The sequence below is a fragment of the Haemorhous mexicanus genome, chromosome 18, assembly GCF_027477595.1.
Source record: "Haemorhous mexicanus isolate bHaeMex1 chromosome 18, bHaeMex1.pri, whole genome shotgun sequence".
NCBI classification, from domain to species: Eukaryota; Metazoa; Chordata; class Aves; order Passeriformes; family Fringillidae; genus Haemorhous; species Haemorhous mexicanus.
In genome coordinates, this window is record NC_082358.1 from 14,498,128 (window position 1) to 14,523,605 (window position 25,478).

Below are 25,478 nucleotides of genomic sequence, written 5' to 3' on the forward strand. Positions count from 1 at the left end.
AAACAGGTAAACACTCACCTGCAAGGGGGCGAGGCTGTTAATGAGATAACAACACTCAGGTTATTTTAAACAGAACAACTGCTGTGCAAGGAGGGTTTATTTCTTTGTTTTGCTGAGATGTTTTTTCCCTTTGTGAGCGCTCCCAGAAACCTCCTTGCAGGATGTGCCTCTCATTTTCCCGAGGATTTTCTGAAGACCCCAGGGAACAGAAGTCTATTAGCTGAAGTCACCTTTCTGTCACTAGAGCCAGGTAACAGCCAGGCAGGAGACACAAAGGACCTCTGGAATTTAAACTTCCTTGGTGTTCTGCTCAACACAGCTGAGCAAGAATTTCTGCTGGCACCGAAGTTCTCACAGCTAGGCTGTGCTATTTAAAACGGGATTTCGTCCTAATGAGCCTAAAATAAAACTGTGTGTGGAAGGAGATTTCAAAGTATCCCCAGTCGGATGGGGGGCTCGGGAGAAGGAGGAAAAAACGCCAAAGCCAACCAAAGAGCACCCTCTCCTGGACACCGCGCCCGCAGAGAACGGCGAGCGCTCCTCCTGCGAAGCCGCCGCTCCTCAGTGACAAGGTAAGCTGCCCTGGAGAACGCTTCCCATCCATCTCCCGCGGAAAACACTGGAAATATCCACCCGCTTTGATTTTTCCTCTGGGTTTTCTTTTAAATCGTGAAAAATCACCAGAAGCAGGGGCTCAGTTTGCTGTAAAAGGAGGTGTTGGTTATGAAAGGCTCATTTTCAGCACGGTTTTATCATTAGTGGAAGATCTTTCAGGTGGGTCACTCAGCACATCGGGGTTAATCATTTCCTGTATCCAACAGACTCTGCATTTTGACCCATTTCCAAGATTATTATAAAAAGATTTTTTTTTCCACTATAGAAAAATAGCTTGTGGAGATACATTTTATTTTGTAATACTTTAAGAGAAAATAGCTTTTATTTATTTGATATTCTGCCTTCTTCAGGAAGATTCTCTTCTGTTTCTGCCTCTTGACCAAACAGATTTGATGGTGAAGTTTTCAAAGCACATTTAAAATCTGCTCTCCATGAATACCCTGCCACGTTCTCTGAAATTCACAGATGAATGAATTTTTACAGGATTCCTGGAAAGCAAACACATCTGACCACAGGGAATATTAGCTTGATAAAGATTTAATTGTAAAATGACAATGAGCAGCAGTTGAAGTTCAGATAGTATTTCCCTGGCTGTCATTTCTGCGTGCAGACATTATTCTAATAGCAAACCCTCTCATCTTTGTTACCCTTTTCATGATCTTTTCAGTGCCTGAAAAAGTCAAGTACCAATATCTTGTGACATGAACACAAAGCAGAAGCCTTTTTTCCAGAAGGATTATTTTTTTTTTCTTTTTTTCTTTTTTCTTTTTTTTTTTTTTTTGTAGTGGGTGATACAGAGTTCATGAATAGCAGCATTGAGTTGTGATACTAAACCAAAATTTATTATTATTATTATTATTGTTGTTGTTGTTATTGTTATTATTGTTATTAATTTCACACCAGGACTGACTAAGCTAAATACCTGCTAACTAAGGACCAGTAAATCAGATTTTTTTAGCTGGAATATCCCAGGATGCTCTGTACAACAGCAAAGCTCAAATTAATTTCTGATGAAGAACATGTGCAGTCACACTAGTTCTCTGTGCCATATCTGAGTAAATTAAAATCTGCACACAAAGAAAGTGTCTCCCATACTTTGTTCATCATTCTAACATTATCAAATGTCATCCAGAGTAGCATAAATAGAGATTCAACTCCTGGACAAAACCACTAAAGCTAGCACAGGACTTTCCTTCCTGTAGCTCCAGTGCTGTGGGAGGTGGTATTTAATAACTGATGGATAATTAGGGAGTGCAAAAGGAATTCTCTTTCTATCTACCAGCAGCTCGTTCAGTGAGGGAATGCTGTCAGTTAGAAGCTGGAGAGGGCAGCTCTACCAGGCAGGAAATGAGAAGTGCTGCTGTCCCTGCCAGTGAAACACCCCATCTCTGACCCCACAAGGTGTTTCTGTGCCTCATTGACAGGCACTGCTTGTCCCAGAGCTCTGCAGCCTTCTGGAAGCACAGACCTCGTGAAGGAGGGCAAGATTTATAGAGCAAAACTGAAGGCAGAAGATTATTTTTTGTAAGCTTGGGAGTGCATGGATTAATAAATCCTGGTTGTCCCAGCTCTTAGGAATTCCATTCTGTCTAAATTTCAGTTTGGTTTTCTGCTTTCCCCCCCAGTAGAGCTGAACCTGGGAACAGCATCACTCAAAGGCTCGTTAGTTTGATGAAGTGGCAAAAGTGACTCCAGCTCCCGTGGGTACTCCCAGCTCCGAAACATTTACACATCCCAAGGGAGTTCTGAAAAACACCACCAAGCCTTTAGGTACTGAATCACAGGAAACTATTTTGAATCTTTAATTTTTTTTTTCTATATTCTTTTCTATGAGGATGTCAGAACTAAAATATGGAATATGCTTTTCCCACTTGGTTCCTATTACTTGTAAAGCATTCAAAAGCTTCCAGAATAAAATTACCTCTATGCCCTGCCAGGGAGCAGGCAGAGCTCCACGGAGTATCAAGGGAGTCCCTCTGCTGGTGTTGCTTTCCATTTTTAACCCAAATATAATCATAAAAATGACTAAATGTGAGACTGGAGCTGTACAGCCTTAGATTCAGCATTTATTTGTTATCATGTTCATCCCAGTGGAGTTTTACAGTGCTTTTATATTTATACAAAAAGTGCTGAAATGTATTCCATAAATTAAGGAGTTCATTTTCAGGTGTGACATATTCATCATCACCACCATCATCATCATCATGTGAGTTTGTTTTCAAACTCTGCTCGAATGAGAGCAGCCAATTTGCATTTAGGGGAAAAAAAAATTGAGAGAAATGCCAAGAGATGAGAGATGCAGGAAGCTGAATTCTGCCCTGAAATGATATCCCTTCCTTTTCTATCCCAACTGCACATTTTCCATGGGGGGAAAGGCACTGAGGCACATTTAACCCCATAAACACCTGACATTTCCCCTGGGTGGATTTGGGCCTGAGTCCTGACAGTGAAGAATTAAACAACTCAACAAAAAATACATTTCTACTTTGTTCCAGTATTCGTTTGAGGCTTAATCACAGTTGTCAATGTGCCACTGCAGTGAATAACATTTTCATATTGAGTTATTTTACAGTTCCTACAGCAGTAAGGAATATCTTAGGGTACTAAACTGATTGTTTTGGGTTTATTTATTGTACAGGAAAGCAATGACATTGAAAATATTGTATAAACAGCAAATACACTGAGCAGCAAAATCCCTACCCTGCATTATGAATTGAAATGACATTATTTTAAAACATTTGGAAAAAATCATCATAATTATATGTTCTCAACACAGAGACAAATTACCTATTATTTTAACATAATTAATTAGAGCTCAGAGCATTTATGTTGCTGTGTGTGTCATTATCCATCAAAATGCTAAAAATTGGGGACTGAATCTTTAAGGTTTTTTCTCCAAATCTATCATTTATTTCTCTCCACCTTCAATACCTTTAAGTTTTAATGGCAGTTGACATTTCAGTTTGTTGTCTGTCCCCTAGGCCACATTTCCAAGCTCACTTGGGATGATCTTGCACCAGGGCCTTCAGGAGAGAGCTCTCCCTCTTCAGTGACCTCAGGTTTGTATCCCTAGGATACAGATGGGGTTTTAGGGTTTTTTGCATCTTTTTGGTATATCCTGATCGTTTATTCATTTATACTGCTGGTTAATGCACTTTTCTCTTTCTCTTTCAAGCGCACCCTCCTCCCTCTGACAGGCAAAGGGAACAATGAATGGTGTCACACTTCAAGGGTCGGGTTTGTTCTCCTGGCTGCCCAAACAGGTACCTCTCTTCCCAGCACCTGCACCTGCCCTGGGCTGCGTTTTCTCTGAGCTCAGGGAGGGATCCGCTGCTCCTGTGTGGTCTGGGGTGACAGGAGATGGATGGAAGCTCTGCATGAAGGCAAAAGCCACCCATTTCTTGTTGTCCTGTCTCCAGGAGAGCACTGAGGCCACAGCTGTCCAAACTGTGCAGGGAAGGCCTGTCTCCGAGGCTCTGACGAGCTCTGACTTTTTTATGCCTCTGATTTCCTTCTCCCTTGTCTCTCATGATTGACATTTGTCGTTTCTGGGCCTTGTTTGCTTGCACTGCACTTGTGGGGAGCCTGGAGCAGAGCAGTATTTTCATGTCAGCGGGGTTAAGGGTGAGGAACATTACACATGCACACTGATTTACGCCTCAGAGGCTGCAAATCGTGTCAAGTGTGATCTCAGCACAGCTCTGCTCCATGACTCAAGTGCTCAGTGCACTCTCAGACATCAATCCTCAGCCAGGCAAGGGAGAACTCCTCCAGAGCATCCAGAAAGTCCTGGGCTGGGAGAGTTATTAGTTATTCATGAGATAATAATGGTGTTTGCAATATTCATGCCAAAGCCAGAATCCCATCATCACTGAGGCTGGAAAAGACCTCCAAGCTGTGCCCAGGGCCCACCCTGTCCCCAGCCCGGAGCACCAAGTGCCACCTCCAGGAATTCCCTGGACACCTCTAGGGATGGGCACTCCAACCCTCCCTGGGCAGCCCCTGCCAAAGCCTCACCACCCTTTCCAACAAATTCCTCCTGATGTCCACCCTGAGCCTCCCCTGGCACAGCTTCTTATCCTGGTCCTTCCATAATTCTATTTTGCAGGGCCATATGTCAGGAGCTCCTGGGGGTAGCTGTGGGTCTAAAAGCTGCTTTTCTCTGCAGCAATTTCTTCAACATTTCAAGCTCTGTGTTGTGTTGAAATCAGTGCCAGTGACCAGTTTTTCTCCTTCTGATCATCCCTGTAGAGAACAAAGCTCAGAGAGAGGGATTTGACAGTCACAATTCCCTCGGGACACCGAAGGCCTTGGCCCACAGGCGCCTGCCCAGCCACTGCTGCTTCTGCTGCTTGTGCCTTCTCCCTTCTGCTTTTAACCACATAGAGCTGCCACGACCTGAAAAACCTTTCCCAGCACAGCCTTTATCAAATTCAGCAATCTCTATGAAAAGCATTAACTCGGCCCCACCTCATGTTCTCCCTGAAGGAAAAGAGCTGAGAATTCCCACATTTGCAGCGTGCTGGGAAATTCCCGAGGTGAGAAGCGCAGCACAGGGACCGAGCAGCGCAGCTCGCTCCTGAGCGAGCCTTTCTGCAGGACAGCAGGGAGGAGAGATGGAAAGGGTGCAGGAATTCCTCTTTGCCATGCCACAGCGGCTCAGCTCCTCTGAATCTTCTCTATGTTAATTTAACACATCCCGTTGGTAGTGTGCTATTAATAACGCAGCAAGTAATGCACCAGCACACCGGGGGTTCAGCCTGGGGCCGGGGAGAGCTCGGGGTTCAGGCTGGGACCGGGCACGGCTCTGGGGTTTGGGCACGGCTCTGGGTTCAGGCTGGGCCTGGGCAGAGCTTGGGTTTCAGGCTGGAGATGTGGGCACGGCTCTGGGGTTCAGGCTGGAGATGTGGGCACGGCTCTGGGGTTCAGGCTGGAGATGTGGGCACGGCTCTGGGGTTCAGGCTGGGCCTGGGCAGAGCTTGGGGTTCAGGCTGGAGATATGAGCACGGCTCTGGACACCGGGCACGGCTCTGGGGTTCAGGCTTGGCACCGGGCACGGCTCTGGGGTTTAGGCTGGAGATGTGGGCACGGATCTGGGGTTTAGGCTGGAGATGTGGGCACGGCTCTGTCTGTGTTCAGGCTGGGCAGCGGGCACGGCTCTGTGTTCATCGCCGCCGCTCCGCTGCCTCACGGCCCTGACTACCCGGGCCGCCGACGGCCGGCACCGCCGCAGCCTCACGGCCGCCACTGAGCATGCTCGGCTCCCGCACATCCGCCGGCGCCCGGCGGCCTAGCTGGGGGAGCGGTGCCGGTGCCGGCGGGCTCGGCCCGCACAGGAGGCGGCGGCGGGGCCGCCATGAACCGCGGCGGGGCGGGAGCGGCGCCCGCCTTCCCCGGCCCCGTGCAATGTAAGTGCTGCGCCATGCGCGCTCCGGGGCCCGCGCCGCGCCAGCGCGGGGGAACCGGGGCCTGCCCGGGCCCCGAAACCTGAGTAGCGCATGAAACGGGCGGGAGCAGAGCCCGGGAACCTGGCTGGGGGGCGGGGGGGGGAACCCGGGAATCTGCGTGAGCGCCGCGGGCGCCGGGCGGGCGGGGCCGGGGGCGGCGGGGCCGGGACGGTGGGCAGGGGGTCAGTGCGGCCGGGCGGTGGTCCGTGGGTCCTGGTGATGGGCTGTGCATCCCGGACGGTGGCCCATGGGTCCCGGGCATGGATGCTCCATGGGCACTGGGCAGTGGTCCGTGGGTCCTGGGGGATTGTCGCCGCTCCCTGGGCACTGGGTGGTGATGTCCGTGTGTCCCGGGCAGTGATCCGCGGTCACTAGATGCTGTCCGTGGATCCTGGGGGATTGTCGCTGGGCGCTGTCCGTGTGTCCCCGGAGGGCTCCGTGCAGCGGTGCCGCAGTCCCTGGGCAGTGTCCCCGCGGGACCCCGAGCCCCCTGGGGCTGCATCCCCTCGCCCGGGGGTCCCGGGCAGCAGGATGTCCTTGTGCCACCCGGAGCGGTGTCACCCATCCCCGCCCCACGGGCCGAGCTGACCGCGCCGTGTCCCCGCAGTCCCCGGCAGCACCACGGTGCTGGTGGAGCTGACGCCCGACATCCACATCTGCGGCATCTGCAAGCAGCAGTTCAACAACCTGGACGCCTTCGTGGGGCACAAGCAGAGTGGCTGCCAGCTCACCAGTGCCACGGCCGGCGCCACCAGCACCGTCCAGTTCGTGTCCGAGGAGACCGTGCCGAGCACACAGGCTCAGAGCGCGAGCAGGACCATCGCCTCCGAGACACAAACCATCACAGGTACCCAGAGCTTCACAGGTGCACAAACCATCACAGGTACCCAGAGCTTCACAGGTGCACAAACCGTCACAGGTACCCCCAAACCATCACAGGTACCCAGAGCTTCACAGGTGCACCAACCCTGCACAGGTACCCCCAACCCTTCACAGGTACCCAGCCATCACAGGCACCTCCATGTCACCTGTCAGGTGCCAGCCCTCTGTCCCTGCGTCCCCATCACCCAGCTGAAATAACAGTTTTCACATCACTTGTCATGTAACCAAAGAAATGAAATAGTGCTGTACTGCCTTCTTGGGTTTCTTCTAACAATAGTTGCTTAATTTGCTAATTGAGGTACAAGTTCTCTCAGAGAATTGCTCAAGTCTATTGTGTTGTGGAACCAGCTTGTGCAAATTAATTAAAATTGTCGATACTTACGAAAAATACTGAAATTACTATGCATTTTATTTTTTTTAAGAATGCTCTAGATGGAAAACACACACAGAATTGCTGTCAGGCACCCATCCAGACCTTTTTATGTGAGAACACTGCATTCCCTAGCACTGCTCCCACAACTAATTGGCAGGAAAAATATTACTCAAAATTTCTGCCTGTATGAAGACTCAAGTGAGGTCCTGATCCTGGAGACATTTAAATAAAATTAGGATCTTGTTCCATGTGTGAAGCTTTGCCCTTCTATATATAGTTTTGTTTTATTTTGGTGTGGGACCTTGCTAAACCCCAAATTATTTGACTCTAATTTGGATAGACAGGTTAAGGCAGGGAATCTGGAAGAGCAGTGAAACAAACTGAATTCAGGGCCCACTTCCAGGAATTTTTGTATTATAATCCCTCAACTCAGTGTGGGTTTTGGGTGAGTCATTTTTCTGCTTCATATTTACTCATCTTTAAAATGAGGACAGTTCTATCCATTTGCCCTTTTGGGCTATAGTGTTGGTTAATTGATTTAAAAGCTGTTACTTTGGCTGAGATATTTTCACCTGTTATTCTTGTGAGTAACAGCTAAAAACAAGTAGAGTTAAAAGAGGCTGAACTTTTTTAACAATTACAAAAATAATTTGTGTGATGCCTTTTGACAACATTTGCCAGATAAATAATGATTTTTTTTTTCTCATTTGGGCTGTAACACAGACAGAGTTGAAAAACAAATATATCTTTATTTGGTATTTGGAAGAGAAAAACCTTTTTCCTTTCCTCCTCTCCCAGGTAAAGAGCAACCCAGGAACAAGAATGTTGCTGGGAAAAAAAACAGAATAGAGAATTCATGAAACTAGACAATAATTTTTTTATCTGATTAGAGAAGTTAATGCTCTCACATGAAGTTTTTTGTGTGTTTAGTTTCTGCCCCAGAGTTTGTTTTTGAGCATGGCTACCAAACCTACCTGCCCAGCGAGAGCACGGAGCCTCCAGCTGCCGCTGTCGTCTCTACACCGCCAAAAGCAAGGTCCAAGAAATCCTCCTCCTCACTGCCCCTGAAGAAACTCAGCTGCCTGTACCCAGGTGAGATGGGCATTGCCCCAGTTTTAACGTGGAGAGCTTTCCTCTAGTGGCACTCAGGAGGTTTGATACCTGCAGCAGTTCTGGAGTGAGTTGCTTCTAAGGGGAAGCATTAGAAAACTCAAGTTCACAGGTGAGCTGGTCACTGTTGTAAGCAGATGTGAGTAAACAAGATGAGAAATTAACTTTCTGTTAACAGTGAATATTAAAGAATTGTTGAAAATAAACATGTCCAGAATATGGTGATGTATTTTTTATTATTTTGCTAGATTTTCCTTGAATTTAATGATCTTTATCCTCCTGTTTTCAGGGTGCCAGTTCAAGACTTCCTATGGTATGAAGGATCTGGAACGTCATCGGCGAACACACACAGGTTTGTGTTCCTGTATTTGCTTTTGGGTTGGTTTCCTCCTTTCAGCTTTTTCACAAAAGCCATTTTCCTATGAAGTAATGTCTCTCTAAACAGGATGTAGACATGTCTCTACTTTCTAGCATTGTCCTGGCCTGTGCCTGAGGAACTGCCTGTTGGGGACATGCCCTGTCAGGCACAGCTGAGAACACTGGAGGTTGATTTGAGGCACAGTTTAACTTCTGAGTGCACACCACGAGTGTGCTGGCAGTGCACACACCTGCTTTGCTCCTTATATTATAGCAGTTCCATGATTTTAGCTCCCAGTTTTGGAGTTGCAGAGGGAGAAGGCTCCAAGGCCCTGCTGTTTGTCGCAGCTACGCCTGCAGCTCCTACAAACAACGAGTGCCTTTCCTGGTCAGTCTGTGCTTTCTGCTTTACCTCCCCGTGCCCCGGGCTGAGTGTGAGTGCTGCTCTTGCAGGAGACAAGCCCCACAAGTGCGAGGTGTGCGGCAAGTGCTTCAGCCGCAAGGACAAGCTGAAGATGCACATGCGCTCGCACACGGGCGTGAAGCCCTACAAGTGCAAGCACTGCGAGTACGCGGCGGCCGACAGCAGCAGCCTCAACAAGCACCAGCGCATCCACTCCAACGAGCGCCCCTTCAAGTGCCAGATCTGCCCCTACGCCAGCCGCAACTCCAGCCAGCTCACCGTGCACCTGCGCTCGCACACAGGTGGGGCTTCACTCACAGCCATGGCTCTGAAGGGTGCAGGGTCACAGAGCTGGTTTTAAGTCATGTTCAGATACCCAACAGGGACAATTTGAGTTCCCAACAAATTCCCCTTCAAGTGCCAGATCTGCCCCAAGCCAGCTACAGCTCCAGCCAGCTCACCGTGTGCCTGCGCTCGCACACAGGTGGGGCTTCACTCACAGCCATGGCTCTGAAGGGTGCAGGGTCACAGAGCTGGTTTTAAGTCATGTTCAGATACCCAGCAGGGACAATTTGAGTTCCCAATGAGTGCCCCTTCAAGTGCCAGATCTGCCCCAAGCCAGCTAGAGCTCCAGCTAGCTCACCGTGCACCTGCGCTCGCACACAGGTGGGGCTTCACTCACATCTATGGCTCTGAAGGGTGCAGGGTCACAGAGCTGGTTTTAAGTTATGTTCAGATACCCAACAGGGACAATTTGAGTTCCCAACAAGTTCCCCTTCAAGTGCCAGATCTGCCCCTACGCCAGCCGCAACTCCAGCCAGCTCACCGTGCACCTGCGCTTGCACACAGGTAGGGCTTCACTCACAGCCATGGCTCTGAAGGGTGGAGGGTCACAGAACTGGTTTTAAGTCATGTTCAGATACCCAGCAGGGACAATTTGAGTTCCCAATGAGTGCCCCTTCAAGTGCCAGATCTGCCCCAAGCCAGCCGCAACTCCAGCCAGCTCACCGTGCACCTGCGCTCGCACACAGGTGGGGCTTCACTCACAGCCACGGCTCTGAAGGGTGGAGGGTCACAGAGATGTTTTTAAGTCATGTGTAGGTGTTCAGATACCCAACAGGGACAGTTTGAGTTCCCAACAAGTGCCCCTTCAAGTGCCAGATCTGCCCCTACGCCAGCTACAGCTCCAGCTAGCTCACCGTGCACCTGCGCTCGCACACAGGTGGGGCTTCACTCACAGCCATGGCTCTGAAGGGTGGAGGGTCACAGAACTGGTTTTAAGTCATGTTCAGATACCCAACAGGGACAATTTGAGTTCCCAACAAATTCCCCTTCAAGTGCCAGATCTGCCCCAAGCCAGCTACAGCTCCAGCCAGCTCACCGTGTGCCTGCGCTCGCACACAGGTGGGGCTTCACTCACAGCCATGGCTCTGAAGGGTGCAGGGTCACAGAGCTGGTTTTAAGTCATGTTCAGATACCCAACAGGGACAATTTGAGTTCCCAACAAATTCCGCTTCAAGTGCCAGATCTGCCCCAAGCCAGCTACAGCTCCAGCCAGCTCACCGTGCACCTGCGCTCGCACACAGGTGGGGCTTCACTCACAGCCATGGCTCTGAAGGGTGCAGGGTCACAGAGCTGGTTTTAAGTCATGGACAGCTTGTCCGAAAGGGATGATTTGAGTTCCCAGTGAGCACCCCTTCAAGTGCCAGACCTGTCCCCACAACTCCAGCCAGCTCACCGTGCACCTGCCCTCGCACACAGGTGAGGTTTTACTCACATCCACAGCTCAAAAGGTTGGAGGGTCATGGAGATGATTTTAAGTCATGTATAGATGTTCAGATACCCAACAGGGATAATCTGAGTTCCCAATGAGTGCCCCTTCAAGTGCCAGATCTACCCCCACAACTCCAGCCAGCTCCCCATGCAGGTGGGGTTGTTCCCTTCTAACCTGGGCAGGTGAGCCCTGAGTGAGCACCTGGGAATGCTCATGGCTCTCTGATATTTCCAGCAGAATTAGATTTCTGTGTCATTCAATATTCCAGTAGCTGGGAAGGGATTTCAGACTAACCTGTCTTTTTGGCATTTCAGTCTGTAGCATCTTAAGCAATTGAGTTATGCTAAAACTCAAGCTTTAGTTTTGTTGCTTCTTCTATTTTTCCAAAATTTATCTTTTTTTCAAAGCTGTCATGCGCACACAACCAATTTTAGGAGAAAAGTAAGACTGGTATATAGACTATATTTCTTACTGGAATTAAATTAATAATCCTCTAGAAGGTGAGTGTAATCCCCATTGCTCAGAGCGAGATCATCTTCACTTGTTGAACTAGTCACTAAACATCAGCTTCCTGGTAATTTGAGTGAAACGACTCCTAGAACTAATAATCCTGTAGTCAGACACAAATTTTTATCTAAATCCTGGCAGTGTCAGTTAGGGATGGGCAGAAATGTAAAGAAATACAGAGTAGACCACTCTTTAAACAAACAGAACCAGCATTTGCTGGATTCTTTTTCATGGATATTGTGCTACCCTGTATATGAAAATTAAGTCATTGAAATATGAACTGTGCCTTCATCAGCAAAGCAGATAAAAATTCAGTATCTGATTGTGCAGCTGAGGCTGTAAAATAAACTAGATGAACAAACAGTGCATCTTCATTAATAAAGTCTGTTTAATACAGATAGTACACCATGTATCTCAATTATTAAACAGATACATGGATTAGCACAGTAGGCCACAACTCGATTTGAAAAATATGCAGCTAAACCTATGACATATGTAGCTGGATAAGCAAATTATGCAAAATTATACAGCTCTCACAAACTCTATAAAATATTAACTTCTAAAATAAATCAGCCATTTGCAGTTTGATTATTAAGGAGGATAAATGCTTCTTGAACTAAATACACTTTCTTTTTCCTCCTTTCACCAAGAATGTCTTAGAATCTAAAAGCACAATTCTTCTACTTGTTCAAAATAATGCCTACCTAAGGACTTCATCCTTGGGTGAAAAATTCAGAGAACTGTATTTTCAGATTTAAGAAAGAAAAGGGAGTAGTTATTTAGTTCGGTTGCTAAGTTTGCTTGGGATTTTTTTTTAATGGCTTTAGAACAGCCTCACTGGAATGGAGGAGGGATTAGCAGAGCTCCACCTTAACGTGGTCATGGATATTGTGACACCAGCCTGCAGATACAGAAAATGCAGAATAACGGGTTTAGATGCGAGTGTGTCAGACCAGGTGATAATCCTACATCACAAAATTTCTCCTGACTTTGAGAGCGCGTTGGGAGTTCAGGACGAGGCAGCTGTAGGGGCTCCATTCCAGCAGTGGCTCCCGGCGTCCCCTGTGTAACCCCTGCCTTCTGTTGGCAGGAGATGCCCCTTTCCAGTGCCAGCTGTGCCCCGCCAAGTTCAAGATCAACTCGGACCTGAAGCGGCACCTGCGGGTGCACTCGGGGGAGAAGCCCTACAAGTGCGAGTTCTGCGAGGTGCGCTGCGCCATGAAGGGCAACCTGAAATCCCACGTGCGCATCAAGCACAGCACGGAGAACACCCTCAAGTGCCCCGAGTGCGACTTCCAGTGCGGCAACAAGACTAGCCTGCGGCACCACATCCGCAGCCACCAGCCCGAGCAGCCCGTCAAGTGCTCCGAGTGCAGCTACTCGTGCTCCTCCAAGGCGGCCCTGAAGGTGCACGAGCGCATCCACGGCAAGGAGCGGCCCTTCAAGTGCGACCTGTGCAGCTTCGACACCAAGCAGCGCAGCAACCTCACCACCCACGTCCGCAAGGCCCACGGCGACAAGGCCAAGGGCAGGAAGCGCTCGCCGGACAAGAAGGAAGGAGAGAGGCCGAAGCAGGGCGGCTCCAGGCAGGTCGCCAAGCTGGACGCCAAGAAGGCCTTTAAGTGCGACCTGTGCGACGCGTCCTTCGTGCGGGAGGACTCTCTGCGCAGCCACAAGAAGCAGCACAGCCTGTACAACGGCTCCAAGAGCGGCGAGCTGGCCGTGCTGCAGCTCCAGATGGATCCCGGCCGCCAGCCCGGCGCCCCCATCGCCGTCAGCCACCTCCAGGTGCCGCTTCAGGCCGCTCAGGTGGCCCCGTACAACGAGGGCAGAGTCAAGATCATCGTGGGCCACCAGGTGCCAGCTCAGGCCAACAGCATCGTGCAGGCGGCCTCAGTGAACGTGGTGCCCCCGGGGCTGCTGGGCGCGGGGCAGGAGGAGGTGCTGGGCGGCGGCCGCCTGCAGCTGCTGGGCCAGGTCAGCGTGCTGGCCCCAGCCCCGGCCGCGGGGAGCGCGGGGGACGCGGGGCCGGGGGCAGAGCCGGCCGTGCTGCTGACCGCCCACGAGCAGGGCGAGGCCAGCGCCCTGCACCAGGCCTTGCTCCCTGCAGCTGCCCCTGGGCACGAGCCCCCCGCCGGCCAGGCCTTCATCGCCGGCTCCGGCATCAGCTGCTCCGACCTGGAGGGGCTCAACGCCCTCATCCAGGACGGGGCCACGGAGGTGACCGTGGTCAGCGATGGCGGGCAGAGCATCACCGTGTCCACGGCTGCTCCTCCTCCCCCCATCTTCTCGTCCTCATCCCACTCTGAGGGCCCCAAGCAGAGCTACTCCATCATCCAGAGCGGGGCCCACACAGCCCTGCTGTGTCCTGCAGACTCCATCCCCGATTAGGGGCTGCTCCGGGCACAGGGGCTGCTCGTCATGGAGGCTGCTCTGGACTCAGAGGCTGCTCCAAGCACTGGGCTGCTCTGGGCACTGCTCTCTCCTGGGGCAGTGCTGGGCCTGCCAGGAACACACAGCACACAACTGAATGCAGGGTTGGTCCTCCAGAGCCAAATGCCTTCCACTGCCACGCTGTGTTTGTACACTGAAGCATTTCGTGTGCGAGGAGGAGGAGGGTGTGTTTGTATTTCTGCTCCTCTGCTGCAGTCAGAGGCCCTGCCCCTTGGGAAGCAGCTGCTGCCAGTGTCCCCAAGCAGTGACACCCCTGAGTATGGCTCCTGTACTGTGCTGCCTGAAGAAGAAATCCTCCCCTTGTGCTGAATTACCTCCAGAGCAGCCTTGCTGTTTGATGCACACCTGAAGAGACGATAACCTGAGCCCTGGTGGATTTTGCTGGACCTAGGTCTCAGTTCTGTGCTCTGTGTGCATTCAGTGCTCCTGGCTGGGCTCTGAGGAGCCCCACTGCTGCTCCAGCCCAGGTGAAGGCTGAGGGGCTGCTCCTCAGGATCTGTAGAAATCCGTAGCCCCTGGCACTTGAGATGCTGGCGCAGAGAGCAGGTGATTGTTTTCAGAAAGTAGAAGAATGCTGCCCCTCTCTCAGTAGTAACTAACTCTGTTAGCAGCAGCACAAATCCTCTCTGGCGTGGTGATGGCTGTCAGAGTGCCTGTGAGTTACAGAGCAAAACAACTGGAAATATATTTTTTACAAACACTACTTACCCTTTGTTTTTATTTTGATGCTGACTCTTGGGAGTTGTATGGGTGATAAAGGTGTATTACAGTTTGGGTCTTCTTTTCATGTTAAAGGAAAACACTGAATTTAATTTAAATTTTTTTTTAAATCTTCTAATCCAAGTTTGTCACTCCAGCAGAAATTCAGGTTGGCTCACAAGGAGATGGTAATTTATTATTATCTTTATACTAATATATATAATATTTATTCTTTTTATTAACTATGATTAATTAGTTAATTTATTTCTATAGCTAAATAAATTAATCCGTTTGATTGAGTAAATAGTATTATTAATAATATATATTTATATATATTAATAAATCTATAAATATAAATATATTAATAAATATTTATAATAATTATTATTTTAGTAACTATAATTAATAAAATTAAATAGATTAATCCATTTATAGAGTAAATATTAATAATACTTAATTTATTATTATTTATTAATTATTAATTATATTTCTATACTTTAGTATGGACATTTCTCTGATGAAAGAATTCCGGGCTGTATTATGAACTCTGCAATTGCCCATGCAAAGGTAGCACAGACTAAAGACGGTGGATTTGCCGATCCTCGGTGGTGGAGGTGAGCTCTGCCGGCAGGTTTTCCTCAGCTCCCAGAGTTCCCTCTCATCCATAGGTGGTGCCAGAGGCCCAGGGAAGCTCTGGGGTGTGCTCTGGCTCCTGGATGATGTTTCCTCTTTAACACTTCTCTGTAAAAACAGTTCCAAATTCAGCTTTTTAAGACGTAACCAAAAGCTCAGCTGTGAAAATCTCACTTAAGAGAAAAAGCTGCAGATAAAAAGAAATGCCCAAATTTTCTGCAAGAAGCAGATCTGTGGCCAAAACCTAACCTGACAATTTATGTTAAATTGATAATATTTTGCTGCCTGGTAATGAATTTCACCCTGTTCATAGTTCCCCCTGTACAAGTGTCAGGCACTACAGGAATGAAACACCCGAGGGATTTTGGCAAAGCTGCTGGTTTGCAGTGCAGGTTAGCCCTGCTTCCCTTGGCCAGGAGTGTCCCCTCCAGTCCAGGGCCACCCTGAAGGTGCCACAGCTCTGTTATCTGCACTGCAGCTGCTCACAGAGCCTCGAGAACCTTCTCGACTAGGAAACCAGTAGATCTGTCATATTGTAGAGACTCACCTTGGTACCGGGCCTCCGAGATAAACAGGAAAGATAACGAAATGGTGTGAGTGAATAGAGCTCAGTGCTGCTGCTCCAGCCTGGTTTGGCTGATTGCATCCTGTGAGCAATCTAGAGACTTCTTCCTGCACCCTGAGAAAAAACCAGCTGAGAACCCAGGCTGACACGGGGGCAATTTCTTTTCACTTTTCTCTTCCAGTATTCTGGCCTGATTCCTGTGTGTGACAGTAATGGTCTGTGTGGTTTGGAGCTGGCAGGAGCAGATTGTTTTAATCTCTGCTGTTCACTTAATACATTCTTCATGTTATCAGCAGAACCATCCCAGGAGAGAGCCTGGTAATTCAGAACAAGTGTCTCCTGTAGAGCTCTCCTGCTTCTGAGCACATGGTAAATAATCCTATCCCTCCCTCCCCGGAGCTCTGCCATGGCCTCAGAGCTCTGAGCAGGCTGGCTCTTTCCAGGACCAAATATTGGGATGGACTTTTGTTCCTGCTGCCTGGAGATCCCCAGGCTCCCCTGGTGAGTGCTGGGCTCAGGAGCAGAGCTCAGCGTTCCAGTGCTGCTCACCCAGCACAGCCCTGGCTCCAGAGGGAAGGGAGAATGTGGATATCCCACCCAGCACAGCCCTGGCTCCAGAGGGAAGGGAGAATGTGGATATCCCACCCAGCACAGCCCTGGCTCCAGAGGGAAGTGTAAATCTGGATATCCCACCCAGCACAGCCCTGGCTCCAGAGGGAGGTGTAAATTTGGATATCCCACCCAGCACAGCCCTGGCTCCAGAGGGAAGGGAGAATGTGGATATCCCACCCAGCACAGCCCTGGCTCCAGAGGGAAGGGAGAATGTGGATATCCCACCCAGCACAGCCCTGGCTCCAGAGGGAAGGGAGAATGTGGATATCCCACCCAGCACAGCCCTGGCTCCAGAGGGAAGGGAGAATGTGGATATCCCACCCAGCACAGCCCTGGCAGGCTCTGCTCTCTGCACAGGTTTTTCTCAGGTTGCCCGTGGGCTCCCAGGTGTGAGTTTATGGTGTGTCACAGCCTCCCTCCTCTCTGGGGATGAACTTCTGCCTGCTCAGAGATCTGAGGTTAAGATGGGCAGGCAGAGGTACAAAACCTGTGTGCATTTCCAATAAGCCAACCCCAGGTCTTGGGCCTTCCCAGCCCTCTGGGGTTTGTTGCTGTTCCTGATGCTGCTTTTTAAAGCCAGACCTGGTTCCACATGAGCTGACCCTCCAGCAGACCTGCTGAAATGTGCTTTTCTGCTGTGCTTTTGTGAGGCAGGAATACACAACAGGAAAAAAAGCTGAAGAAAAATGTGTTTGGACCCTTTTAACTGTGTTTTGGGAGGCTGGTTCTGACTGAGCCCCAGCTCAGTGTGCCCAGTGGGGTTTGAACTGATTAAACCTTATCAGTGGTGCTGTATCTTTTAGGTGGTTTTGATAAAAACTTTAACTGTTATTGGCATCAAAATGGGAGATTTCCTGCTCCAAACCAGCCTCAGGTGTCCCGTGCAGGGGGGATTCCTGGATATGCCCAGGAAGCACTCCTGGCTGAGTGGATGGGACTAATCCCCCACCTCAGATGAGGCCTAAAAGCAGCAGAACTTGGCCCAAAGCTCCTCTGCTGGGAGGAAAACCAAACTTGTATTGAATACACATGGGGCTTGCAATTGAAAAATTGTCATCAAAATATTTCCCAATCATTTTGGGAATGAGCTCTCTGTTCCTGCTGTCCTCTGACTGCCCTGGAAAGTACCTTCTGCTGTGGGCTTTAAAATGTCAGAGACATGCCAAGACATTTTCTCTACAATACAAAAAACAGGAAAAGCTTGGGTTTTTTAAACTTAGACACCTTTATTTTATTCTGTCTTTCTGATTCTTTATTTGTGTTTGAAGTCAAAACATAGTCAGTCATCCTTTTTGCACTGTGCTGTTCTGGTGACCGCAAAAATATTTTCTGTGTCCTCAGTGGCAAGACCTCTATCCTATAATTTCAGGAATATTGACTGGCTCCTCTAATGGCCTTTTACATCTCCAGCTGGAAAATCTTTAGCCTTGTTATTTAAATTTTAAGAAGAGAAACCAATATTGTTACAAGAAACTGATGTCTCCTGTCACTTCCCCAGTGACCTTTCATGAGGTGACAAAGGTTTCTATAGTGACCTGAGGAAAGGATGTCTCAGGTATCAGTGTGAATTAAAAGTCTGTGGCAGGAAAAGCTTTCTTTTCTCTGTCTCTCAGGTATCCAGTTCTGCCTTTGTCTTTATTCCAGTGGCTGGACATGGAGAAGGACTCATGAAACATCCAGGATTTGGTTACATGGCTGTCTTAGAGGCTTCACAATGTTGTAGGGAAGGAAGAACGGCCATGGCAAAGCAGAGGTGGATTTTTTACAAGCTGTGTCCATGGGGCCACTGAATTCTGTAAGCTGTGGGATCAGCCAGTTTATTCCACAAGCCTCAGGAGCTTTTGCTTCTCAAAAACCAGGAATTGTCATTGACTGCAGATTCAGCTTTGACAGAGGTGTTTAAGTTCCTCGATTCAGACCGTGTGTAAACTTACCTTTAATTCTGAAAGTGAAAGCTCTTGGTTAGTGAGAGTGGCTGCATTTTGTAGGTGAAAGTTGAACATGATCTGGGAAATAATTAACTGAGGGCCTGCAGAGTGCTTGGAGGTATTTTTATTTGGTTGTTGTCTTTTGGGTTGGTTTTATTTTAAAGACACAAGGATGCATTTCTGCCTTCTCGTGCTGCTGGTTGAAACAACCTGTTATCAATGTCTTCCAGTTTATCCAGCCTGATGTGAGACACCTAAAAAAGCCTTGGAGAAACCTCCAGCATTTTCAGCTTGAGTTTCCCATTGATGTCCTGCAAAGTGAAGGAAAGCTGATAAACCTTTGTGCTCTCTGTTCTGGCAGGTTTGAAATCAAGGCTGGCCCTGCTCCCTGGTGCTCTGAGCTACCAGACAATTTTCCATCATTTTGCTCCCCAAGCCCTGGGCTAGCAGAGGCAGAGCAAGGCCAGCCCTGAGCCCTCATCTCCTCTGCCTGGTGGTTATATTTGCACTTTCTAGATGTCAGACTGGAAGAAAAAATCTTCCCCACATCTTTTCCTAGCACAGCTCACAGCTCCCTCCTCCCAAAGCGTGGCTGCACTTCCTGCCATAATTAATTACTGACCATAATTCCATCAGCAATATCAGTATATCAGATACCATTCCTGCACTGGAGCTGTGCTGCTGCACTCCCCACCTGGAGCAGGTGCCCCCAGAAGGATATGGTGAGGATGGGAATAACTGGGATACCTCAGTGATGAGCCAGATGCAAATTCCCAGATAGATCCTGCAGATAGTCACATCTCCTGATGGCCCAGAGGAAAACCTGAAAGAACAGGAATGCATAAAGCTCAGCTGCATAATGCATGGCAGTCATAATTAATAGATTAAAGTTCTTGGTGAAACATGGTTTTTTATTCTAATAAAGGGAAGGGACTACAAATGGTGACACAGTTTTAACACAGCAGCAATGTGAGATGCCATGTTAGAGTTGTAAAGCTAAAGAGGTGATAAAAATGTACCTCGGGTTTAAATTTTTACAAGGCTGATGTAAGACTTATTACCTTAAATAGCAGCTCTTTTCCTTGTCTCTGGGCACGTTGGATCCTTCTGGTTCTCAAAGTACATTGAATTGCTGGGGCATTATTAAAAACTTGCCAATCCTTGCTGCTCAGTTCCTCCTAAAAAGTTCAGGATTCATCCTGTGAATCATTTTGCCTTAGCAATGTTAAATTTTGCTTTTGTTGTAAAATCATGCAGATCAGCCATTGATAGAACTTTAATTGGCCGGGGATGCTCATGATTTTTTTCCTTTAAAAAAAAAAAAAAAAAAAAGCCTGCCAGCAAAATTGCTTTTTGGTGATGACTCTGCTTGAAAAGTGCTCTGCAGGGGCCCATTCCCAATTGATTATCTTTCACAGCTAATAGCTTCAAAGGCTGTTTGGTGGACAGTCCAGTTTTACATTTAAATGTAAATCTCGATAGCCTTGACAGACTGATGGTCAGAAAAAAGAAAGGTAAAACCAGTAAAATGGATGTACAGCTGCTATAACTTTCACCAGCTCCTCCAGGGGCAACTGGAGTGAAATTTAAATGGTTTTCAGTCTGACAAAGCTCTTGGGAGGGGATGGAGGGTGGGAATTCCCTGGGATGCAGCATTAATAAGGTGCTGAGTGGCCTGGCAGCCCTGAAAGTTCAGTGTGGTGTCAGTGGCTCCCATTTGTGCTGCCTTTGGGGTCAGGAGGGGAGTTCAGAGCTCTGGAGCCACCTGGGCAAAGGCAGAGCTTGGATGGAGCCACAGCAGGGACTTTTCTGGCCAGGGGAGGGGGACACACACCAGGGGGCTCAGCCCTGCTGGCCTGGGCATGGCAGAGGTGCCACAGCCCCCTGGGAACAGGGGCTGCCTGGCAGGGCTGAGCTGGCCCTGCCTGAGGGGAATGTGAGTTCTGACAGCCCTCAAATTCCAGAATCACTGGGTTGGAAGGGACCTCCAGGATCATCGAGTCCTGCCCAGCACCTCAGCCAGACCCTGGCACCCAGTGCCACACCCAGGGATGGGGACTGCACCACCTCCCTGGGCAGCCATTCCAGAACTTTATCACCTTTCTGGAAAAAACCTTTTCCTAACATCCAGACTAAATTCCTCTTGGCACAGCTTCAGAATCCCCAGAGTGACTGATGTCATTCTCATTCATCCTCCCTGGGAGGAAAGGGGGACAGGGATCTCCTCAGCCCCCAGACACCTCAGCAGCTCTGAGGAGGTGCCTTTCCCCTCATTTTTGATCTTTGTTGTCGTGGAAACAGAGCACAGACACTCACTGCTCCTTCCCACTGCCTGCTCCTCAGGGCCAAACAAGTCCAGAATTTTCCAGGCTCCCAAAGGAAGGGAAAATAAAGGAGAGGAAGGGAGAATGGTCAGTGTAGAACCCATTGAGAAACTGGAGGTCAAGGAGGGAATGTCTGACTAAGGAAAAGAGGGAGGTGGTTCAGGGATACCTGGGGATGGGAGGGTGTTTGTCCTGGGGGACTGGCACCCTGGGAAAACACCCCTTGTCCCCTACTGCCATCTATGGATTTCTGGAATCTTCTGCAGAAAGTAAGAGGAGAATGCTTTTGTTTAAATGAAGTTTAAATTCCACTCCGGTGGCACAATATTCCTGTGCAGTGGAGTAAAGAGCATCTAAACACTTTTCTTTTTTTTTTTTTTTTTTCCCTCTGGTTGTTTTTTTGTTGGGTTTTTGTTTTTGTTGCTGTTGTTTTGGAGTTTTTTGTTTTTCTTTGTTTTTGTTGTTATTTGACTTGGTTTGGGGTTTTTTTGTTTTGTTTGGTTTTTTTTTTTTGTTTTTTGTTTTTTGTTTTCAACTTCTACAACTCCTTAAATCCTCTGCACCAAATGCCAAACTCCCTCAGGAGTGCTGTCCAGCACATTGATCATGGCAAAATGGGATCAAAGCCAGGCAAAACCCACCTGCCTTTCACCTGTCCTTCAGGGCAGCACCACTCATTAACAGTGATGCCCCCCGTGAAATCATCTCCCCCTTCCAACACCAAATCCATAGAAATGCATAGCACATGTTTAACAAAAACTGACACTTGTTCCTCCTTCCCCTGATAAGGTCAGTGCCCCATTTTTCATTTATTCAGGATGCACAAGGCTGAGGAATCAGCAGAGACCCCATCAGCCACGTGGAGAAGGTTTGTGCCAGGCAGAGCTCAGGGGATGGGATGGGATCCATGGGATGGGGATGGGGATGGGGATGGGGATGGGGATGGGATCGATGGGATGGGATGGGGATGGGGATGGGGATGGGATGGGATGGGATGGGATGGGATGGGATGGGATGGGATGGGATGGGCAGGACTGGCAGCAAAGCAGGGGCACCCCTGGCAGGGGCTGGGCAGGATTTTGAGGGAAGGCCTCAAAAGGAAGGTGGGCACAGGGAGGAAAGCCCAGCTGGCCTCTTGCAGTGCCTGAGCTGCTGCAGAGCAGTGGCAGCAGAGTATTCTGGTGGGAATAAATCCCCTTTTCCTCCCCAGGTCGGTAAGTCTGAAATAACAAATCCAGCTATCAATCCAGAGGCTGTGAAAGGGAGGATCCATAAAACCCATGGGCAGAAATACAAGTTTCTGGGCGTATTAAGCTCTGAATAAATTATCCACGTGGCCACTGAACTTTGCAGTGATCTTTCCACTGACTTCAGGTCAGATCCCTCCTTAAAATCTGCTCTGTGAAATGACTGGTACAGAAACCAGAAACGAGCAGGAGAAAAAACGTGACTTGTTCTTTCACCTTTTGGCAGCTTCCTGCTCTGGGTTCAGCTTTCACCGATTTATTCCAGAGGCCTTTGGCCCATTGGTGCAGAACTGGTCAATTTGCATGTGCAAATTTCTGTTCTTTGTCCTGTCTCTGTTCCATTGTGAGAGTTCAGTTTTTGCATTTGGTAAATAGAAATACTTTGTATTTGGAGAAAAAACTGGGCCACACACACAAATCTTCTGTTTACTTCAAGTAACAGCAAGTAGTAAAAAAAAAAAAACAAAACAAAACAAACATGTTCCCCATTAAATCAGTAAAATCGGTATTAATTCACACAGAAAATCCACTTCATCAAAAGTTTTCAATTTTGTGTCTCTCCGTGTTATAAAGATGTTAATTTCTTTAAATCCCAAGGACTATCATTGTTTTAGCTCATATTTAGACACAGAGACTGTACCATAAAATTAAGAACATTCCTCCCTTTCCTTCTGCATTGTCATTAGAGGGAAAAAAATTACAAAGCTGAATTTCCTTGAAGGGGACTTCCCCAAAACTTTTAAATTTGTAAACATTTAAGAGTCGTACATAATTTAAATATTGAGTATAATTTCCTGTGTTCATGCTGGGTAAAAATCTGGGTGTTGATTACTTTTCTGTGAGCTGTTTTTTCTGAAGGAGCACAGTATCACTGGGGCAATCAAAGCAGTTTGGGGCATGGGGCTGTTTAGCATCCTGCTGATGAGTTATGCCATCAATACCAAACTGATTTCCAAGATAAACCCGACTGAGGCATAACAAAGCCCGAGTGATGGCCAACTGTGCTTATGTGATCATCTTACAGTGGTTACACAGCTCAGAGCTGCTTTTATCACCGGCCTGCTGATGCATTTATTGTGGCCTTTGCAGAGAAAAGGATTCAATTAAAAAGGCATCGTGGTGTTATCAGCCAAATTCTTCAGCTCGGCTCCTGGTCGTTAAAGCAGTTACTCAGTTTACACTGAATGAATCGAAGAAAAATGGAAGCAGGAGTGATTTGTTAGAAAAGCAAATAGATGTGGGTACAGTTGCAGGAGGAGGACGTGAGGCCCGGGGTGAGCACAGCATCTCCCATGTACAAACAGCTGCTAATCTTATCAATGCACAGATGCCTCCGTGCTGCATTTAAAAGCAAGCTGCCTTTATTCCAGCTCCCACTCCATTGAAATCTGCTATAAATACCGACTTTATAACACTGACCCAATGTATAAATTGCTCAGTTCAAAAGAAAAGCTTTTTTGGAGGAAGGGGGGAACGGAGTAAACGCAGTGTGTTGTAAAAGCTAAGTGGTTTTATTGGCACTTTAAAATACCCTTTCTGCTGGACTCTGTCAGCTCTGATTATATATAACGACACTGGTTATGTATTAAAAATGTGTGTCAATAGCTGTGGTAGCACTGTGATTTGTCATTTGTGTGCCAGAGGTCCCAACAGGCTCGACTGACAAAACGTGGCTGTGGCTCAGAGGGATGGCGTGGGGGGATGTCTTTGGCTGGTAGATTGATAAAAGAGGAGCTATCTCAGTGATTTAAATAAGAAACTCATGGGAATGGCAGTGCAGGCTGCACTTGCACACCTGTGCCAGCCCTCTCCTGATGCCACCGGGGGAGCAGAGGCTGCCACAGCGCAGGAGGTCCTTGCAGGAGTTTGTCAATCAGGTGATGAATGAAACCTCGAGTAAAGAGTAAGGGGAAGTGAATTCCTGTTCACATAGGATGTGCAATGCGTGCCCTCATGGGTAGAGCTGTGAACTGCTGCTCCCAAAGCCCTCTGCACAGGGAGTTGAGGTGTATTTGTGTTACACCTTGTGTTTTCCACTGGTGACTGGCTCAAAAGTACCAGACAGTTTTTTGTGTGAGAGTACAGCCAGGATGGAGCCCCTCAGACCTCTCATCTCTCCTAAACTCCCTGAAGAAGCAGCACTGAAAGCAAGCTGGATCCAAATAGCTTGCAGAGAGCAGTCAGGCTTTTCAAAGCCTGCTTTCAAGCCAGGAGTGGATATAAAACAGGGAATAAAGCCTCCCTGCACTGGACACGAGCAAAGCTGTCCTCAGGCAGCAGGTGTGGAGCCTGTTCTGTGCAGGGAGGGCAACCTCTGCTTTTCAGCAGCTTGTTCTGCCTGCGTGTGAGCTCACAGGCTGGGAAATGAAACATCCCCCAGGACAGCTCCCCCTTTGAATCCTCTCAGCTGTATCCTACATAAATTACACTGAGCTGAGACTGGTGGAAGTAATTTAATGCTGGAACTCTGCAAAGGCTCTGGCTGCTGCTTGTGCTGAGGTGTAGCTGTGTTATGCATTACAGATAAACAGGGACTTCTGAAGACCCCCCCTCTTCCTCGTAGTCTCCCACGGGGGTGAGATCAGTGAGTTTTTGTTGATAATTGCTGAGTACTTTGGTTTCTTTTCAGACCATCCTCAGGTGAAGGCCAAGCCCAGAGGATCACCCAGCTGCTCCTCATCCTGGCTGAGCTGCTTTGGCCAACAGGCCACAGGTGGAGAACATGCAGTTCCTCCTTTTCTCAGGATATTCCAGCTCCACCACCCCCAAACCCCCTCAGTGCCTCCTCCAGGCACTGAGCAGTGCCTGTGTGAGAGAGCTGCTCCCTGCTTTGCTGCCCTCCTGGGCAGGGGCACCGTGTGGTGCCTGCAGCACTCACTGCCCTGCTGCTGCTCTGACCCACCCCTCTAAAGAAAATGGTGTTATTGTGGCTGGGCCAAGCTCTCAGAGCCCCCGGGAGAGAGCAGGAGCAGCAATGTTTGGAACCACCTGGGGGAACCTCCCGGCTCTGGGACAGAGCCTCCTGCCCAGTATCAGCCCTGGCTGATAGCACTGACTCCTCTTGTGGATGGGAAACGCCAGGATTATCACTGCAGGGTGATAGAAGTGGCCTTGTTCTACTTATAAAGCACCTACTGCTCTTCCAGTGGTGTGCAAATAGAAGGTAAATGAAGTCATCTTTTGAAACCATTTCTGTTTTAAAGCTTCTTTAATAACCTGGCCATCCAGAGTGATGGGGACAGTCACAAAGGCTGGGCACTCCCCCGTGGGGCTGCTCCCATCCTGCCTGCTCTCTCTGAGCACAGGGAAGCAGCTTTCTCCGGGCTGAGTCAGAGCAGTGCCAGCTCCGAGTCACCCTTGGGAAGTTTCTCCTCCGCACTGATCCACAGCCCAGTTAAACTCGGCAGCCTGAGCCGGGCTTTGCAAACGCTCCCTGGAAGGACAAGAGATGTCTCAGGCACGCCCTTCTCTCCTCACTGCTCGGCTCAGAGACCCTGCTGGTCAGTTTACAAGTGCAAAAACTGTTAATAGTAGGGAGAGGTTATATT

At 48.7% G+C, this 25,478-nt stretch overlaps 1 protein-coding gene and 1 long non-coding RNA gene across 3 annotated transcripts; both read left to right on the forward strand.

Annotated features, from left to right (window-relative positions):
* The first annotated feature begins 5,878 nt into the window (after positions 1-5,878).
* Positions 5,879-14,625, forward strand: ZFP64 (ZFP64 zinc finger protein). 2 transcript variants are annotated; one of them, XM_059862581.1, is made up of 6 exons: positions 5,879-6,023; positions 6,670-6,945; positions 8,248-8,409; positions 8,717-8,779; positions 9,238-9,489; positions 12,559-14,625. In XM_059862581.1, the coding sequence occupies exons 1-6, from the start codon at positions 5,972-5,974 to the stop codon at positions 13,857-13,859; spliced, it is 2,106 nt and encodes a 701-aa protein (XP_059718564.1). In that variant the 5' UTR covers positions 5,879-5,971; the 3' UTR covers positions 13,860-14,625. The 2 variants fall into 2 exon arrangements, with proteins under 2 accessions (XP_059718564.1, XP_059718565.1); XM_059862582.1 differs by having other exon boundaries at positions 6,670-6,909.
* A 6,582-nt stretch (positions 14,626-21,207) lies between these two features.
* Positions 21,208-23,534, forward strand: LOC132335740 (uncharacterized). The gene is made up of 2 exons (XR_009488727.1): positions 21,208-21,551; positions 21,894-23,534. It is a non-coding gene; the product is annotated as an uncharacterized LOC132335740 (long non-coding RNA).
* Positions 23,535-25,478: the final 1,944 nt, after the last annotated feature.

Coding starts and splice junctions, on each gene's coding strand:
- ZFP64 (XM_059862581.1), top strand. CDS start 5,972: ATGAACCGCGGCGGGGCGGGAGCGGCGCCCGCCTTCCCCGGCCCCGTG. Junction 6,024..6,669: donor CTTCCCCGGCCCCGTGCAAT/GTAAGTGCTGCG, acceptor GTGTCCCCGCAG/TCCCCGGCAGCACCACGGTG. Junction 8,780..9,237: donor TCATCGGCGAACACACACAG/GTTTGTGTTCCT, acceptor CTGCTCTTGCAG/GAGACAAGCCCCACAAGTGC.